Genomic DNA, 19675 nt, shown 5'->3' on the forward strand with positions numbered 1-19675 from the left:
AGGATGGCCTCAAACTTGCAATCCTCCTACCTCAGCCTCATGAGTACCTGGGATTACAGGAGAATGCCAATGTGTACCATTCTTTTTGATGATTGCAAAGTTTTCCCTTGTGATTTCTTCCACCACTTTTCACTTCACTTCTGTAATCCAGAGGACTGACTTTGACAAATTTCTCAGCATTTCCTTCTTGTTTCTCATGGTCTTATTCTTTTCCCCCTTTTTGTAATATATCTAGAATTATTTAGGTGGCTGGGAACCCAAGTGACCCAGCTGGATAATCTTTAATGGCTCCTTCTCCCCCAGACCAGGGACTCTGGAAATGTGAGGGAAGAAATGCCTCCTATGAAAGTCATCTGGCTTTCACAAAAGACTTCTTCTTGAGAGTGGGTTCCTCAGAACTGCATCCTACTCTCCCCCAACCCCCTTTGGTGATGCTGCTCAGGGCCATTACTTGGTTCCCAGGTCCATTCTGACTCAGGGCATGAATGCTTAAGGATTCACCCACCCACTTCCCTTTTGCTGTTCCTAGGACAGAATCACTCTAAAGTTTACTTCAGGGAAGGGATCAGAGGTGAAATTAAAGGTAGCCATGCCTGAAGAGTGCATAGAAGCAGAATCACAGTCTAAGGCCCAGGTATAGGTGAATTCAGGGAGTAAGAGAAAGCCCTAAACATAAAGTCTAAAAATATCTGTGGGGAAGTCTGGCAACAGAAAATGGAGAGATTGTGCAGGTTAAGCCTACAATGGATAAAAGATACCCTTAAGCCACTGTATGAAAGGGAAGAAGTTGGTAGAATATTTGAAGCCTAAATATGTACTGTTATTTATTCTAATTTTTGTATTTCTTAAAGTCAGTTGTTTAAAAATTTTGAAAATGTAGTCAATTCACATGGTTCAAAAATCTCGTGTGCATATATGCGCGTGTGCATATATATATATATATATATATATATATATATATATAATATATGGCCTCACTCCTACCTTGTCTCTGACATCAGCCCCATAATCCCTACACAACAGGTAACCACTTTCTTAAAGTTTCTGAATTCTTCCAGATTGTATCTTCAGGCAAATATGAGTATACACAAAAACAATTATTGTTTCCATCCTTGAACATATTAAAGATAGCATACTATACATACAATTCTGTATCTTCACTTGACAAATTCTGGAAATCAGTACATAGAGAGTTTTCTTATTCTCTTTTATACCTACTTAGTACTCAGTTGGGTAGACAGATATTGATACATTTCTAAAATACCATTTTGGCAGTATGTATCAAGAGCCTTATATTTTTTCATAGACTTCAATCTAGTAATTGATCTTCCAGGAATCTATTCTGAAGGAACAATTAAGAGACAAGGCAGGAGGCTGTAGCTCAGATAGAGCGCCTGCCTCGCATGTGTGAGGCACTGGGTTCAATCCTCAGCACCACATAAAAATAAATAAAGATATTATGCCCATCTACAACTGAAAAATATTTTTTAAAAAATAGATAAGTGGGGGGGAGATGAGGGACTAAGACTGATGCATATAGATATTCATTGTATGATTTTCTGTGACTACATTCCTCCAAATAAATAAAAAGGAAGCAACAATAAGCAAGTGATTAGGTAAAGATGGTATGTCCTCGTAAAAGAATATAATGTAACTATTAAAGAATAAAATTTAAACTACTAATGTTTATGGATAACTCTGGAATAACACAGGAAACTTAAGGTATTCCAACAGACTCTCATACAAAATTGAGTATACAATGCAATAGCAATTATTTTTTAAAAATACACAAAAAAGACCAGAAGGAGCCTGGTATGGTGGTACCTGTAATCCCAGTTACCTGAGACACTAAAACAGGAGGACTGAAAGTTAAGGTCAGCCTGGGCAACAGAGTAAGACCCCATCTCAAAAATAAATAAAATTGGCTGGGGTTATAGCTTAGTAATAGAGTACCCTTGGGTTCAACTCACAGTACCATAAATAAATAAAGTAATTCAAGGAATCCTAGTCCAGAATTCTACTCTATATCCAGGAGCCTACAAGCCTCTTGTCTTTTTTCTATCTCACCAAAGTATCTATCTATACAAAGCCAGTCCCTACAGAGTGTAGAACTCCTGAGGAGGTATAGAAATAGAAACATTTACTTCTTTCCTTGTCCAGGCTCTAAAAGCCAAGTTCAGGGCTTTGCCACCATGGACCAGGTAGGAGGCAGGGTGTCTCCTGTTCTCTCGCAAACCTAAAGGGGGAAAGAAGAATGTAATATCAACAAAACCCATGCAGGGAAGTGAAGAACTGTTACCTTTGTTCAGGAACCAGAAAAATGCTCAGGGTTCTGAGCTCAACTCAAGATCTCAGTTATTCTAACAGTATTCACTTGCTGAGAACCCACTTACTTACAGGCTAGGCACTTAACATCTATTACCTTATTTAATCCTTATATCCACCCTGCAAGCCAGGAATTATTATCTTCTTTTTACAGTTTAGGAAACTGAAACTCAATGAAGGATGTACATATGTGATAAATACTAGAGCCAAGACTTAAACCATGTCTATTTGTTTCTGGGGCTGTGATCCTACCATTGCATTACTCTGCCTCTTAGGTCTCAAAATGAGAACACTTGGGAGGACCATAATTACTACAGATTTAAAGAATCATCAGTGTAGAAGATGGATTATCTGTGTTTTACCTTTCTTCAGGATAGGCTTTAATTTAAAAAAAAAAAACAGATTTAAGGGCTGGGGTTATGGCTCAGCGGTAGAGTGCTCGCCTAGTGTATGTGAGGCCCTGGGTTTGATCCTCAGTACAATATAAAAATAAATAAATAAATAGAAATAAGGGTATTGTGTACAATTAAAATAAATAAATATTTAAAAAAAAAAACAGGTTGAAGCTCTATAAAGGATTTCTACAAAAACAAGTTCTTCAGGATAGGTAATAAGTAGGCAGTATTCCTGATTGAACACTTAAGTCAGAGTCTATCCAGGTGGTAGAATAAGGTTTTAAGGTTCTGAGTAGGAAACTGTACTCATTGGGCTTTTAGGTCCTTTGTAACTCTGAAATACTGATTCCTCCTAGCCAAGTCACCTTAAAAAAATAATAAGTCTCAGGCCGGAACAAGGGACTCATTCTATTTCAGAACAAACTAAGAAAGAGAAAACCAGTTAAGTTGGCATCCATCTGGGCTGATACCCAGGAATCAACATGATGCCAGGATGGTCAGTACTCGAAAACACATCCAGGAAACTCCTTGACTAATCCAAACTGTGCTTCTGACCTTAACTAGCAGGAAATAGTGATAATTTCACTGTGATCCAATTTTTTCAGCTATATTTGGTAAACAACAAAAGATTTAAGCTGAGCGTGGTGGTGGTGCAGAAGGCTGAGGCAGAAGGATTGTGAGTTCAAAGTCTACCTCAGCAAAAGTGAGTTGCTAAGCAACTCAGTGCAACCTTGTCTCTAAATAAAATACAAAATAGGGCTGGGTATGTGGTTCAGTGGTTGAGTGCCTCTGAGCTCAATTTCTGGTACCAAAATTTTAAAAAAATATATTTAAATCCATGCTCTGCCATACCTTATGCTGAATAAAAAAAAAAAACAAATCTCTAAAGATACACTGTATGATTTCATTTATATAGTATTCTTGAAATGATAAAATTGTAGAGATGGAAAATATTGGTTTTCAGAAATTATGGATAGTGCAGGGGAAGAAAGTGGGTGATAATCTAAAGAGATATTATTAGAAACATTTTTAAAGTAGCAATTTATTGCTTTTTACATTTTTTTGTTTACATTTAAGGTGTACAACATGATGTTTTGATATTCATAGTGAGGTCTTTGTGGTGATAGAATACCACTGTATCTAATCTGAGGTGATAGTTATTCATATTCTCTCTCTCTCTAGGGAGCAGGGCAAAAGGAAGAGCTGGCAAAGGGCTCCATACCTCGAAATATATCCAGAATGTGCTTTCCCACATACCAACAGATGGTCTCAAAGTTGGGGAACTTGAAAAGATCTGCTGTGCTTAGCCTCTTCTCAATCTCATAGGCTCTGGAAAGAGGAGACATAACAATTACAAGAATCCATTTACTGAGCACATGCTATGAACCAGGTATTATTCTGGATGCCATGTATCTATCTCTGATTCTCACAATAAATCCATAAAACCTTGAATTATACAGTAGAAAACTTTAGCCTCAAAAGTTATATGACTTACCCAAAGTCACATAACTACTAAGTGAGGAAAAGATATTTTCTCAAGCTAAATATTATCAGGAACCAGAATCCATTCTTTCTGATTGTCCTGCCTCTTATTATGCTGTGCTGCTCACTTTATGGAAGAGCCCAAGAATTCTGGTGCATAGGAATGACCAACTTCAGGACTTACTTGAGCTGCATTTCAATGTTAAGGCTGTGTAAAAAATTCCCACCAAAGGCAAGGCAGTCCACAGGGGTAAGAACAGCATGGATCCAACCTGCAGAGTTAACAAGGCAAAAATCATAGCTGGTAGAAGACATTTCTTCCTCCTGACATCTCTACTGCTTGCTCAGTTTAATCTCAACTCCTTAAGAACAGTTGGCCTAAGAGTGACTCAGAACATTCTTAGTTCTTCTACCATTTCAATACTAGGCCAACCTGGCCTAGTCTGCCATCACTATAATCCTGAACTGAATCAACCTATGAGGTTAAACAACTTCCACTTGCCTCCTTCCCCACTACAAAAAAATCTTACTCTTGTCTCACCACTCTCTCTTCTCTAAGGATATCACGTCCTTGCCATAATGCCTCCTTTTAACTCTACCCAGAGAAAAACAAAAATAACTTTTGTGCTATACAGACCTGGGTTCAAATTCAGCAATTTCCTGGCTAAATATCTATTTTACAGGTTGGTTGTGAAGCATGCACCCATTTAGAACACAATTTCCATGTGGCCCTTTTCTTCCTGAAACCTTGTGATTTTTGTTCTTAAATCTTTTCCATATTTATTTCCCCTTCTCCCTCTATTCCATCATACTAATGCCTTGGTTCAGATCCCTCATTGTTTCTCATCTTGGCTATTGCAACAACCTCCAAACTGGCTCCTCTACATTCACTGTTCTCTAGGTGTGGTCCAGGTCATTCTTGGGTTCCCTGAAACTACTTCAGAGAATATGAGACCAAAACCCTTCCCTTAAACTGCCAAAATGCAAATACTAGTAGACTGTGATAAGCTATAAATATATAATGTTAATAACTAGACCAACCACTAAAAATAACTATAGCAAATAAAATTTGAGAGGTCCAGAAGAGTCAAAACAATCTTGAAAAAAAAGTTGGAGAATTAAAAATTCCCAATTTCAAAACTTACTACAAATGTATAATTGAAACAGTGTTACTGTCGCAATGATACAAAATCAATATAACAGAATTCAAGGTCCAGAAATAAATCCATATATCTGTATCAACTGATTTTTGATAGAGGTGTCAAGATAATTCATTGGAAGAAAAAATTTTCAAATTGTCTTAGACAACAGGGTATTCTACATGGAAAATAATGAAATTGAATGCTTTTCTCATACCATACATAAAAATTAACTCAAAATTAATAAAGTATCTAAATATAAGAACAAGAAAGCTATAAAACATACAGAAGAAAAACAGAGGCATAAATCTTCAACAGTTCTGCAGATAGACATCAAAAGCATACGCAAAGAAAAATAGATTGACTGGGCATCAAAATTCATGACTTTTTTGCTTCCCAGGATACTACTAAGAAAGTGAAAAGACAATTTCCAAGAATGAAAGAAAATATTCTCAAATAAAGTAACTGATAAAGGTCCAGTATCCAAAATGTATAAAGAATTCTTACAGCTCAATAATACAAAGACAACGAAATCACAGAATGGGCAAATGATTTGAATAGACATTTTGCAAAAAAAAAAAAAAAAGATATACAAACATCCAACAAACACATGGAAAGATGTTCAACATCAATAGTCATTAAGAAAACAGAAATAAAAATCTCAATGAGATAATACTTTATACCTTCTAGGCTGGCTATAATCATAAAGACCAACAATGACAAGTATCAGGGAGGATATAAAAAAAACTGAAACTATATTGCCAAGAATGTAAACAGTACATACAGCTGCTTCAGTACTAGTATGGCAGTTCCTCAAAAAGATAAACAGTGACGGTATCATCCTGCAATTCCCCTCCCATGTACATAACCAGGAGCACTGAAAATACAGATTAAGTATCCCTTATCTGAAATGCTTGTGACCAAAAGTTTCAACATCTTGGGGATGGGATGCAAGTCAACATGAAATTCATTTATGATTCATATTTACCTTATGTGCATATGCTAAAGGAATTTTTATTTATTTTTAGCCGTGTTTTGAATGTGACCAGGCCAGATGTGAAGTTTTCATGTATTATGCTGGTGCTCAAAAAGTTTCAGATTTTAGAGTTGTGGTTCAGTGGTATAGTGCTTGCCTTCCATACATAAAACCCCAGGTTCAATCTCCAGCACCACACACACATTTTTAAAAGTTTCAGATTATAGATCGTTTTAGAATTCATATTTTCAGAATAGAAATTCTCAACCTGTTATGCTGTCACAATAACTTATACATGAATATTCATAGCAACATTATTCATAAATCAAAAAAATGGTGGAGCTGGGAATATAGCTCAGCAGTAGAGCACTCTGAGTTCGATCCTCAGCATCATACAAAAATTCAACTATCACCTGATGAATGGATAAACAAAATGTGACAAAACCCACACTGTAGAATATTACTTATCTATTCAAAAGAACAAAGAACTATAACATGAACCCATAAACATAACTATAAACCCATAAACTATAAACCCATACTATAACATGGATTAACTTTGAAAACATGCTTAGTGAAAGAGATTAGAGACAAAAGATAACATATTACATGATTCCATTTATGTGAAATAGTCAAGGGAGAAAACTCATACACAAAGGAAGTACAAAAGTAGTTGCCAAAGGCTGGGAGGAGGGAGGAATATTAAGTGACTGCTGCCAGGCATGGTGGCACGCTCAGGAAGACTGAGGCAGGAGGATTGCAAGTTCAAAGCCTGCCTCAGCAACTGAACTGTATCCTTTAAAGTAGTAAATTTTATGCTATGTGAATTATATCTCAATTTTTTTTCAAAAGCAAATTTAACTAAATGAAAATGTGTTGAGAGCCACAGCCGAAGGGGCCCCAGCAAACTTTCAGACTGCCAGCTGATGAGCTGAAGGGGCCCCAGCAAACTTTCAGACTGCCAGCTGATGATTGGCTCACAGCGGCCCCAGCAACATCTAGCTGATTGGCTCCTCTGCGGTGATGCTCATTGGGTTGTTTCCCTGCCCTTTCAGACCACGGAGCTGCTCATTGGGGGACTTTTTTGGCTCCGCCCATGCGACCCAGCCAATCGGCCTCAAGAGCAGGAGGATTGTGGGAGGAAGAGGTTGTTGGAGTGTGTGGCTTGTGGGAAGCCGGTGGTGGCAGTTGGGCTCTGAGGGGTTTTTCCTGAGGAGCTGTTTTGTTTATCTTGTGTGGTTCTAAAAATAAAGTTAGTTTCTTTTGACAAGTGGCTCCTGAATTGTGCCCAGCCAGACTGCGGCAAAAATGAAAATACAACATATCAAAATATGTGACACAGCTAAATCAGTACTGAGAGGGAAATTTATAGCACTAAATGCTTACATCAGAAAAGGGACTAGGGGGGTGGCTCAGTGCTAGAGTGCTTGCCTAGCATGTGTGAGGCACTGGATTCAATCCCCAGCACCACATGTAAATAAGAAAAAATGAAGGCCCATTGACAAGTAAAAAATATTTAAAAAAAAGAAGGAAAGTCTTCAATCATCTAAGCTCCCATATTAAGACTAGAAAAAGGAGAGGAAAGTAAATCCAAAGCAAGCAGAGGAAAGGAAAAATAAAGATAGAAGCAGAAATCAATAAAATTGGAAAAGATAAATGAAACAAATGGTGGTTCTTAAAAAGATCAATGAAATAGACCAACTCTAACAAGATTAATGCAAATAAAAGAGAAGGCACAAATAATATCAGGAAGGAAACAGAGGATAGATCTGGAAGACATCAAAAAGGTAATACTATGAACAACTATATTCACACAAATTTTAAGGAAAATTTTTTGAGGTGTAGTCTCACCATGTTACACATGCTGGTCTCAAACTCATGAGAGCTCAAGGCTGGAGTTGTAGCTCAGTGGTAGAAAACTTGCCTAGCATGTGTGAGGCACTGGGTTCAATTCTCAGAACCACATAAAAACAAATAAATAAATTAAAGGTATTGTGTCCATCTCCAACTAAAAAATATATTTTTAAAAAATTCATGAGCAGCAATACTCCAGCATTAACCTTCCGAGTACCTGGCACATACCACCATACCTGGCCTATGCACATAAATTTGACAATTCAGATACAATAAGGTTGGAGGCATAGTTCAGTGGTAGATTATGTGCTTGAGATATTCTATCCTCAGTGCTGCAAAAAAAAATTAAAAAATATAGAATAGGCCAATTCCTTGAAAAGCATAGATTACTGCAACTCATCTAACATGAAATAAACAATTTCAATGGCCTTATAAATATTAAAGAAATTGAATACTAAAGAGTTCCCCAAAAAAGAAATCTTCAGGTCCATGTGATTTCACTAGAGAGTTTTATCAAAGACCAACTTCAAAAAATTTTCACAATAATTGTGATTATATAAGACATGAGATATCTAAATAAATGAAGAGAAGTTTGTGTTCACGAAAGAATCAAGTGAAGATGTCAATTCTCCCCTAATTGAGACAACTGGGGAATTATTTCAAAAAAACACAAACTCAGATCCCATCTCAGATTTAAGAATTCTATAAGTAAAAGCTAGATATATATTGTTTAAGGAAAAATGTTCCACCCGCATCACAGGTTATTCTAATTTATTGACTAGACTATAAGCCTTCCAGTCACTATTCCTATACTGGGAGCAGAGAGAAGCCTGTTCTCTGTCTAGCAAACTGACATTAACCCAATGCAAAGAACTCCACCAGCCTCCTCCTGGACACCCATCCTAACCCCTCTATCTGCAACCTCCCCAAAGCAACCATGGTGCTTACTGGCCACCACATGAATTTTCCTGAGGTCTGGTTCTCAGCCTTCAGCTGGTATGAGAGAGATATCCCACATAATCAGGATAATACATTATGGGAAGAAACTGACTATGGTGCCACAGCTCTGTTCTTTACAACTTCCCCAAACCTCCCCCATAGGAGCCCAGGAAAGACCTGTAGGAATGAAAAGTGTCTGTCCTTGCTTCACAGAACACTTGTAGCACTTGTCCACCTGGTCCCCAAAGAACATCTCGTTTTGATTAGAGGAGCTGCTCCAGCACTCAAAGAGAGTCAGATTGGCATTTGTTGGGCGGATCAGGTAGAAAATCTTCTCACCCTGAAACAAAAAGAAGTTGAAGGGCCAAAAATATCATGAGTTGCCAGAGAAGTCCTTTGGAGGTGTTCCAAAAACCTATTCTCTCTCCCATACTCCATGACTATGGCAAGATGTCAGGGTTCTTTCCCAGATCCATCAGCCATCATTTTTATATGAATTTGGAAAACTTCAAAAGTCCTTTTTGCACTTTTTAGTTTCTACAAATTTGACAGAAACAATCTGAAAGGGGCATTTTGAACAAAACTGCTCAAGTTAGGACAAATGTACACCAAGTGCTCCCATTTTAGATACAATGCCAAATGAAAAATGGCCTCTGTAGATGAGTAGATCAATACTTCTAACCCTAGGAGACTATAAGGCCATATTACTCATGAGAAGAAAATTGAATTTGCCTTCAAATGCCATTTACAGAGTGTTCCTTCTCACACCTGCAATCAAAGCTAATAAAAGTTTAAAAGTTCAGTAATCGCCCAAGGACTTCTGGAAGATTATATGTTAGGTGATTATCTGTTGGAAGAACATTTTATTTCCTAATTGTGTTTTGCCTGGATAATCACCAGATAGATAATTAAGCAAAAAATAAACAAAAACCCACTATCATAAAGATATTCCCATAGCTTTATTGTTTAACAAGTATTTCACAATAATAAATTTCAACACAGGAAAGCAAAACTAAAAATATCTACTGTACAACTGGAGAAATTTGACAGCCCTGTAGATTAGCTAATAGTATTATATCAATGTTAATTTCCTCATTTGATAACTATACTGTGATTATATAATACCTTTGCTTTTAAGAACTACATACTGAATTATTAGAGATAAAGGACACTATGTCTGAAACTACTCTCAAAGTTCTCAGAAAGTGTATGTGTATACATATATACACACATATATACATTTTATTATGCTTGATTTAAAGAGAAAAATATAATAAAATGGTAACATTTGGGGAATTTGGGTAGAGAATACACAGGAAATCTTCCCATTGTTTTTTTTTTAACTTTTCTACGAAAATAAAATTATTTAAAAATAAAGACTTAAGTTAATCCCAGAAACTTGGGAGGTTAAGACAGGAGGATCATAAGTCAAGGCTAGCCTGAGCAACTTAGTGAGACCCTGTCTCAAAATAAAAAGCAAAAAGGACTGAGAATATAAAGTGGTGAAGTATTCCTGTGTTCAATCCCCAGTGACAAAATAATAATAAAAACAAAATAAGAGTTAAATCTAGCATTTGCATCAGCAGCATTTTTTATTTACATGCTGCAGGCTCCAGATTTTTTCTTTTCTTTCTTTTTTTTTTTTTTTGTGGTACTAGGAACCAGTAACCTGCACATGCTGGTCAAATTTTATCACTGTGTTAAATCCCCAACACATTTAAAAAAAAATTGAGGTGGGATTTTGCTAAATTGCACAAGCTGGCCTCAAATTTGCCATGCTCCTGTGTTATGGCTTAGATGTCAGTTGTCCCCCCAAAAGTTCATGTATGAGACAATGCAAACAAGTTCAGAGAAAAAATGATTGGGTTTAAAAAGTTTAAACTGATCAGTGTATTAATCCCCCTCTCAGGGGATTAATGTGGTAGTATCCCAAGGGAGGTAAGGTGTGGCGGGAGGAGGTGAGCCCCTGGGGGTATGCCTTTGGGGTTTATATTTTGTCCTTGTTCAGCAGAGCTCTCTCTTTGCTTCCTGGTATCATGTTCCCAGTTGCTTTCCTTTACCACTCTTCCACCATATGTCCTGGTTTACCTCTGGCCCAGAGGAATGGAGTAGGCCATCTACAGACTGAGACCTCTGACACTGTGAGCCCCAAAATAAACTATTCACCTTTTAAAGGACTTTGGTCACAGCAACAAAAAATCTGACTAAAACATCCTGCCTCAGCCTGCTCAGTATCTTAGAGATTACAAGTGTGCACCACAGCACCTGGCTCCAATGTTTTCATGATAAACCAATGGAAACAACTAGTTGAAAAGGTATAATCATTTGGATATCAACCATCATCCAAATAGCCTGCACACTTTCCTTGGCATTTCTATTAAGAAAATGAAATAGTATGAACAATGGTGAAAAACAATCAAACTTAGTTAGGAAATTTGTTTTCCAGACAGCAAAAATCCTTTATGATCACTGACAATATGCTAATTACTAATTATAATAACGAGTGAAAGGAAAACTACAGAAATTGTGACTTTAAAAGACTTCTCATATGTAGTCTATTATAATTGTGGTGGCAGATAAATGACTGTATACAGTTTTCAAAACTCATTTAACTGTACACTTAAAATAGATGAATTTTAATGTGTATGAATTACACCTTAATAAATGTGAGGGGAGCAGAAGTTTCTCATGATACCAGAATTTCTAAAGTAAATATGGACATTTTTATACATGTTGGTTGGAGTATAAATTGGTTCATTTAAGGAGGTAACAGTGGGGGAAAAACTTAGGCATCTGCTGTTATTAAAAAAAATTTTTGATTGAGCACTAAAACTATAGAAACAGACCATCATCATTTTATTATATGGAACATCCACCAAGGAGAGAATCCTGACAGAATAATTATATAGAAATATCACCCAAACAGGATTGAGGAGGTAAGTAGACCCAAGCAGCATATTTTGTGCTGTCATTTGACACAAGCAGGGATGCTCAAGGCCTGGCTGCCTCCAGAAGTCATATCCATTCCTACCTTGAGCACATGATACCAGACTGAGGTGCCACCAAAGTCAATGTGAAAATCTGTATAACTATCCCGCACACTCATGAGGCAGTACTTCTGCACATTGGGTCTCTCAAAGACACATTCCTCAGGCCACAAGTTCTCAACCCATGACAGCTTGCGAACAATCTTAGGTGTCTCCACAAGGTTGGAAAGCCTACCAAGGAAGGAGTAGAAAGCAAATGTTAGTTCTGATTGGGAACTGAAGGATGATACCTGAATAAAATCCTAGTATCTCATTGACAGATAAGACAGAACAAGTTCTCTCCATGTATAAGTTGGATCAGCATCTTTATTTCACACAGTTCCCAAAATCCAAACCCCAACACCACAGCCTTTCCCAGGAGAAGTTAGTTGTTTCTTCCACTAAATGCTCATACTATCCATACTTGGCAATTAGTTTATAACAGTTATTGTATCATCTCCACCTAATAGTATCTTTTATATATATATATATATATATATATATATATATATATATATATATACACACACACACATATATATATATATATATATATATAAATTTTTAGTTGTAAATGGACATGATACCCTCATTTTGTTTGTTTTTATGTGGTGCAGAGCATTGGGCCCAGTGCCTCACAGGTGTGAGGCAAGTGCTCCACTACTGAGCCACAACCCCAGCCCCTCATAGTATCTTCTTTATGAGAAGTCATTAGTGAAACCTCTCAGGGATCAGTTCTGGGTAAACAAGTGTTACTCTGAAACATCTGCTTGATTTTATCCCTTATAAAACCACAGATCTTATAATGTTGCACTCTCCTCTTTGTTCCAACCTTTAAAAGATTCAGTGAAAACAGTCCACCCCGACTATCCAGACATTCATACATTGCATGGCATGTGCAGAGTACTATCATATGCTCCCTACTTTTCCACCTTTATTTTCCTTTGTTCTAATATTCTAATATTCTCTTTTCCCCCTCTCTGCATCTCTGTAAGCTATCTCAGATAGTCTTTCATGATAAAGCAAGATTTAAAAAAACAAACAGGTCTTAAATACCTGTTTAATTTTGAATCTTAAAAATAACAGCAAGGGTTTTAATATTGTACTACAATTATGTAAGATGTTACCATTGTGGGAAACAGGACCTTCCTACACAGTTTGTTGTAACTTCCTGTGAATCTCCAAGTATTTCAAAATTAAAAGTAAAAAACATATATAACCAGACAGTAAGCATCCCTAAGGGTAAAATGACATGTTATATTTCTTTGTATTTCCCAGTCTGTATACAGTGAAGACTATTATCTATTGAGTACATGAGTCCAAATGGAATCATCTAAAGTCTATAATACAGCTTTGTTTTCATTTTATCATTAGAGAAACTACATGGGGGTAATTTTAGTCAATCTATTTCCAGGGACAGAAGACTTATCCCAGCAGTAGTTAGACAATGACCAGGACACAAGCTAAATACTGTAAAAATTTGGAATGCTGTCCTAGGCCTTGAAGGAGACAAAAATTAAAAGAAACTATATAATTTTCTAATGTTAGAAACTCTGGAGAAGAAATATGACTTGCTCATTATAATGGGAGTGGCTACCCTTGAAAGGGAAAGGAACACAAATATATACTCAGCATACCAGCAGTTGCAGACACTTTGTCAGAGTTTATTTTGTTACCCTTGCCCTCCTACCTGGTATCAGAGAATTCCAAACTAATGACATTGAGGACTTTCTCCCTCTTCCCGCTGTAATAATATTTCACAAAATCACCAAGTTTCATCTTGCAGTCAGCCTGACGGGCCACATCAATCACATCAATCTCCTTCTCAGAACCTAGAGTAAAGAGATTGGTTCTGTACCAAGTGAAATCAAGGAAAGGGGAAGACTCACTGGTTTATCACAAGCATATGGCCTTTTACTCAAAACTTCTGTCCTTGAATGATGTATATATGTATGCACGTGTGTGTATGTGCATTAAGGAGGTAAGGTAGGAATACATCACTTACACTTACTGTAGACCTATGTGGTGGGTCCAGGTTTGTTAGGACTATGAAACTCCCTGACACAGAGTTCCTACCTTCCTTGGCCCTATTTCCTCATTCTCTTCTTCTATCCCCCCCAAAATCATGTCCAGAGTAACAACTGGCATATGAGGGTAAGAGTCAAAGACACTTATCTCAACCGAGGACAATAAAGCCATAATCCCTAAAATTCCACAGGCAAAAATGGGGCTCAACCTAATTTTTGTGGTCTATTAAGAGGAAAAAAGAGGAAACTTAAGATTTTGGCTCTAGCTTTACCCAAGAATGACTCCAGGCAAGCTATTCAGATGCCCAAGATGACTAGAAAGTAAATGCAAAAGGTGGATTGGAGGGAAAGGGACATAGATCTTGGTAAGAGTGGAATATGTCAGTTAAGAGGATCTGCAGTGTCTTACCAACATAGTGTTCCACATCCCTCACGGTGAATGATGGCGAGGGCAGCGTCATTCCCAACCCATCCTTCTTCAAGACCAGGATGGGTACACTGAAGCTATTCTCTTCCAGGAATTCCACAGTCAGCTGATTGCCAGTGGGCTTCAGAATTACTTCATCTGAGCTGTGGGCCACAGGAAAGAAATCTTGAGTCTGAGGCTGGGCTCACTAAAGGCCTCATGGGAAGCTATTACTCAAAGAGTGGGGTCATCCCCGGGGAGCCTCATATGAACTGGTGACTAATGGCATAAACCTCATGTGCCAGGGAAGAAACAACCTGTCCAAGGCTAAAGATAAGGTCATTGGCAAAGTTCAGGAATATCCAGTCAATAGGGTGCTTTTCTCTGGATGGCAAAAGAAGAAATCATGAACAGCCTGCCTAGGAAGAAAAGACACATCTAATAAGATTAGCTGATTTGTTTTAACCGAGAGCAACAGCATTCCATTTAAAACATTAGCCAATGAGAGTATTTTCTCAACATTCTTAATTAGCTAGGAAACAAGAGTTTTTCTTTTTTTTCTTTTTTAAAAATATTTTTATACCTTTATTTTATTTATTTATTTTTATGTGGTGCTGATGATTGAACCCAGGGCCTCACATGTGCTAAACAAGTGCTCTACGACTGAGCCACAATCCCAGCCCAACAAGAGTTTTAAAAAGAACATGCTGGTAAAAAGATAAAAGACTTAAGCCTGGCATGCTGATGCACACTTATAATCCCAGAAGCTTGGGAGACTAGGACAGGAGAATCAAGTTCAAAGCCAACCTCAGCAAAAGCGAGGTGCTAAGCAACTCAGTGACACCCTGTCTGTTGAGAGCCACAGCCGAAGGGGCCCCAGCAAACTTTCAGACTTCCAGCTGATGATTGGCTCACAGCGGCCCCAGCAACATCTAGCTGATTGGCTCCTCTGCGGTGATGCTCATTGGACTGTTTCCCTGCCCTTTCAGGCCACGGAGCTGCTCATTGGGGGACTTCTTTGGTTCCGCTCATGCGACCCAGCCAATTGGCCTCAAGAGCAGGAGGACTGTGGGAGGTGGAGAGGCTGGTGGTTGGGGGAGTGGCTTGTGGGAAGCCGGTGGTGGCAGTTGGGCTCTGAGGGTTTTTCCTGAGGAGCTGTTTCGTTTGGCGTGAGTGGTTCTAAAAATAAAGTTAGTTTCTTTTGACAAGTGGCTCCTAAATTGTGCCCAGCCAGACTGCGGCATTCTCAGTGACACCCTGTCTCTAAATAAAATACATAATAAGGCTAGGGATGTGGCTCAGTGGTTGAGTGCCCCTGAGTTCAATCCTGGTACTAACAAAAAAGGATAATAGAGTAGCTGGGGATGTACCTCAGTAGCAGAGCATGTGCTTAGTGGGCACAAGACCCTGGGTTCAATCCCCAGCACCACACACACACAAAAAAAAGATAATAGACTATTTGACAAGTTGTGTTAGGACAAACATATTAAGAGCTTAATATCTATCTAACTCTAAGTGGCCCAAAGATTAAATTGCAAAAACTAAAGCCATAAGGGTAGTGGGAAAACCATGAGAGCGCCAAGGCCCAGTAGTCACTAAAATTAGTAATAAACAAATTTAACTAAACAAAAAATTAAAATTTCTTCAAGGAAAGCTGTTATAAATTACTAGGAAACAGTAAAACAATTGAAAAATTATCAATATAAGCAGATGGTTACCAGACAAAGAAATAAAGATAAGGGCTGGGATTGTGGCTCAGCGGTAGAGAGCTCAAAAACACATGTGAGGCTCTGGGTTCAATCCTCAGAACCACATAAAAATAAATAAATAAAATAAAGGTATTGTGTCCAACTACAACTAAAAGATATTTTAAAAAGAAATAAAGATGACATATAAATGTACAAAAATCTATTTACCTCCTTCATAATTAAAGTAATACAAGTAGAAACAAAAATATTTCATTTTATCTTATCAGAAGGGCAAAACTAGTTTGATAATAAATAATGTTGGGCAGGATATAGGGAAATCAGCACCCTTAACACATTGTCTGTGGGAGTATGAAATGGTGAAAACAACGAAAAAAATGGCAACATTTAAAATTTTAAAGCCCATCCTCTTTGACCTAACAATTTCACTGAAAGACAGTAAATCTACATATATGTTCACATATGCAAAAATGTTAAGTACATAGATATTCACAGAAGTATTTTTCTAATACCAAAATATCTGCACATCTTAAATATTCATTAATAGAGAACTAGTTAAATAAATGTTGTATCCAAATAATGTAATACTAAATAGCTTTAAAAAGAATGAAGAACACTAGTATTTGTCGTTATGGATTTATCTCCAAGATATATAGTTTAAGTTAAAAAAAGGAAGATGAATATATGGTTTCCATTTGTGTCCAAAAATGAAAAGAGCTGAGCACATTAGCACATGCCTGCAATCCCAGCAGCGTGGGAGGCTGAGGCAGGAGGATCACAAGTTCAAAGCCAGGCTCAGCAACTCAGCAAGGCCCTCAGCAAGACCCCTTTCAAAATAAAAACTAAAAAGAACCAGGGATGTGGCTGAGTGATTAAGTGCCACTGGTTCAATCCCTGGTTTATAAAAAGAAGAAAAGAAAAAAACATATATGCAAGGTTATTTTTGAAATAATTCACAAGTTATTAAATGACTTAGAAAGGACCTAAGAGGTCTGGGGTGGAGAAGAGACTCACAGGCCTTTAAAAAAAAAAGCAAAAAAAAAAAATATTAAGATGAAAAAAAAAAATAATACTTAATCCTAAAAGTAATACTTAATCACAGAAAACCTGAAAATGCCCCCTCCAAAAAAACAAGTAAAAGAGTTCTTCATTCATTAACTTTTAACTCATTATCTTTGTTCAATTCATAAATTATTTAATCTATTTTTAATAAGGCAACTCAATAAAAAAAGGAAAAAGAAACTTCTTTTTGATTGAAAAAGAAATAGATGACCACTCAAAAATTTTTATTTTTAAAATGTTTCCTCTTCTCTGCCCAGCATGGTAGTGCATACCTGTAGTCCCAGCAACTCAATAGGCTAAGGCAGTAAGTTTTTAAGTTCAAGACCAGCCTCAACAACTTAGCAATGCCCTAAGCAACTTAGCAAAATGCTGTCTCATAATTAAAAAAGGGGGCTGGGATGTAGCTCAGGGATATAGCCACTGGGTTCAATCCTCATAATATTAACAACAACAACAACAAAAATAAAGGTCTGTGGATGAAAAAAGACTTAGAATGGTCATGGTTAGGAATCTGATAAGAGTTCATTTTAAGCAGCAATTAATCCCTAGTACCAAAAACAAAGTTTTCCCTTCTCTACAATGAGAGAATTAAATTTACTTATTTTTAAGATTCCTTCCAGCCGGTTCTAACACTTTGTGGGGGCATATAAATATCATCTTCTGACTTTTGGGAATACTACCTCCCAATTACTGCACATTCTTGTTTGTTTATTTGCAGTGGTGGGGACTGAACTTAGGGTATTGCACATGCTAGAACAAATTTTTACAAGTGGACTATAATATATTGTGCACATCAAATTAAACTTTAGCTATTATTTCTCAGAAACTGACCAAAACAGAAATTTCCTCCCCAGAGGGAACTTAAGGAGCCCAGAAAATGTCCATGAATGGGGTGACACCTAACAGCACAGACATTGGAAAAGTTGAGAAGAGATGGGTTCCAGCCTCCCAGAGCCCTACGGTCCTCACCTGTCAAAAGTCCTACTGCGGAGTTCTCGAATGAACATAGGGCTCCCAGTCTTCACTGGCTTCCCCTTGTGTGTATCATGCCCTTTTGAAGATCCACGGCGTTTTTTCACTAAGCCAGAAAAAGACACGAGATCATGAGTCAGAGTGGCCGTGATCTATGATTCCAAGAACAAAGGCCTCAACAGATTCTTCCTCTCTTCCTGTCTATCAACCCCCAAAAGTATCAGGCGTCAATGAGGCTCTCAGACTCAGGAAAGTTCCTAGTGCAGATGGGTGCTTTCTCTGGGCAATCCCTGGGAAGGAAGGCAGGTAAAGTTATACATTTCTGTCCTCTTGTTGCAGCAGCTGCTGACCTGCACAGATTTCTGCTGTTTTCTAAAGATGATGAATCTGAAGCACTCAGACAAAGGCAATCACCCCTCCCCAAGCTTCCTTTGTTCTCTCCCTCCTTTAGACCAACTTCTGATGGAAACTTTAAGATCTACTTACTAATGGAGGGACCATGTAAGACCTCACAGTTGGGGCAGTGGTACAGGTCAATGTCAGCAGCCTTCTCCTCTTCAACTCCAACACAACTGGAAAAGAAAAAAACGGCCAAGGTTTATAAAAATCTTATTTTTATAAGGTATAGAACAGTGTTGTTCAGTACAGTAGCTTGTCAGCATGGTAGCTATTAGTACATATGACTATTTACATTTAATTAAAATTAAGTAAATTTAAAATGCAGTTCCTTGGGCTGGGCTGTAGCTCAGTGGCAGGGCACCTAGCATGTGTGAGTCACTGGGTTCGATCATTAGCACCACATAAAAATAAAACAAATAAAATAAAGGCATACTGTCCATCTACAAGAACAACAAAAATTTTAAAACAAAACAAAATACAAGGGCTGGGGATTGGTAGAGTGCTTGCCCCACATGCACAAAGCCTTGAGTTCAATCCCCAGCACCACAAAAACAAAAAAGTAATAAATTAAAAAAATAAAATGCAGTTCCTCTATCACACTAGCTACATTTCAAGTGTTCAGTGGCCACATGTAGTTAGTTGCTATCATATTGAACAGATTATGAAACATTTTCATCAATGCAAAATTTCTTCTGATCTAAAATAATTATGACAAAGCTACACACAGTAAAGCTTCATTAAGACTTAAAAATAGTCAAAGCTAGAAGAGATTCTATCCACAGAAATATAATATGAACCAAATATGTAATTTTACGTGTTCTAAATAGCCACATTTAAAAGGTAAAAAGAAACAAGGAAATTAATTTTAATAGTATTTTATTTAATTATATATCCAATATATCCAAAACACTTTTTCAACATATAACAGAGGGCTGGGCATATAAAACAGTGGTAGAGCACTTGCCTA

The 19675-nt window shown here is 37.4% G+C and overlaps 1 protein-coding gene across 2 annotated transcripts in view; it reads right to left on the reverse strand.

Moving 5' to 3' along the window:
• Phf8 (PHD finger protein 8) overlaps positions 1 to 19675 on the reverse strand; it is an 82283-nt gene that overhangs the window by 40557 nt on the left and 22051 nt on the right. For both annotated transcript variants that reach the window (XM_077106716.1, XM_077106715.1), the window contains exons 3-11: positions 18796 to 18881; positions 18307 to 18415; positions 14573 to 14733; positions 13827 to 13968; positions 12142 to 12328; positions 9288 to 9450; positions 4387 to 4474; positions 3943 to 4049; positions 2145 to 2236 (exon numbers count right to left, since the gene is read on the reverse strand). In XM_077106716.1, the coding sequence (XP_076962831.1) occupies positions 2145 to 2236; positions 3943 to 4049; positions 4387 to 4474; positions 9288 to 9450; positions 12142 to 12328; positions 13827 to 13968; positions 14573 to 14733; positions 18307 to 18415; positions 18796 to 18881 (1135 nt within the window). The remainder of the gene's footprint in view (positions 1 to 2144; positions 2237 to 3942; positions 4050 to 4386; positions 4475 to 9287; positions 9451 to 12141; positions 12329 to 13826; positions 13969 to 14572; positions 14734 to 18306; positions 18416 to 18795; positions 18882 to 19675) is intronic.

Source organism: Callospermophilus lateralis, chromosome X (assembly GCF_048772815.1).
Source record: "Callospermophilus lateralis isolate mCalLat2 chromosome X, mCalLat2.hap1, whole genome shotgun sequence".
Lineage (NCBI taxonomy): Eukaryota > Metazoa > Chordata > Mammalia > Rodentia > Sciuridae > Callospermophilus > Callospermophilus lateralis.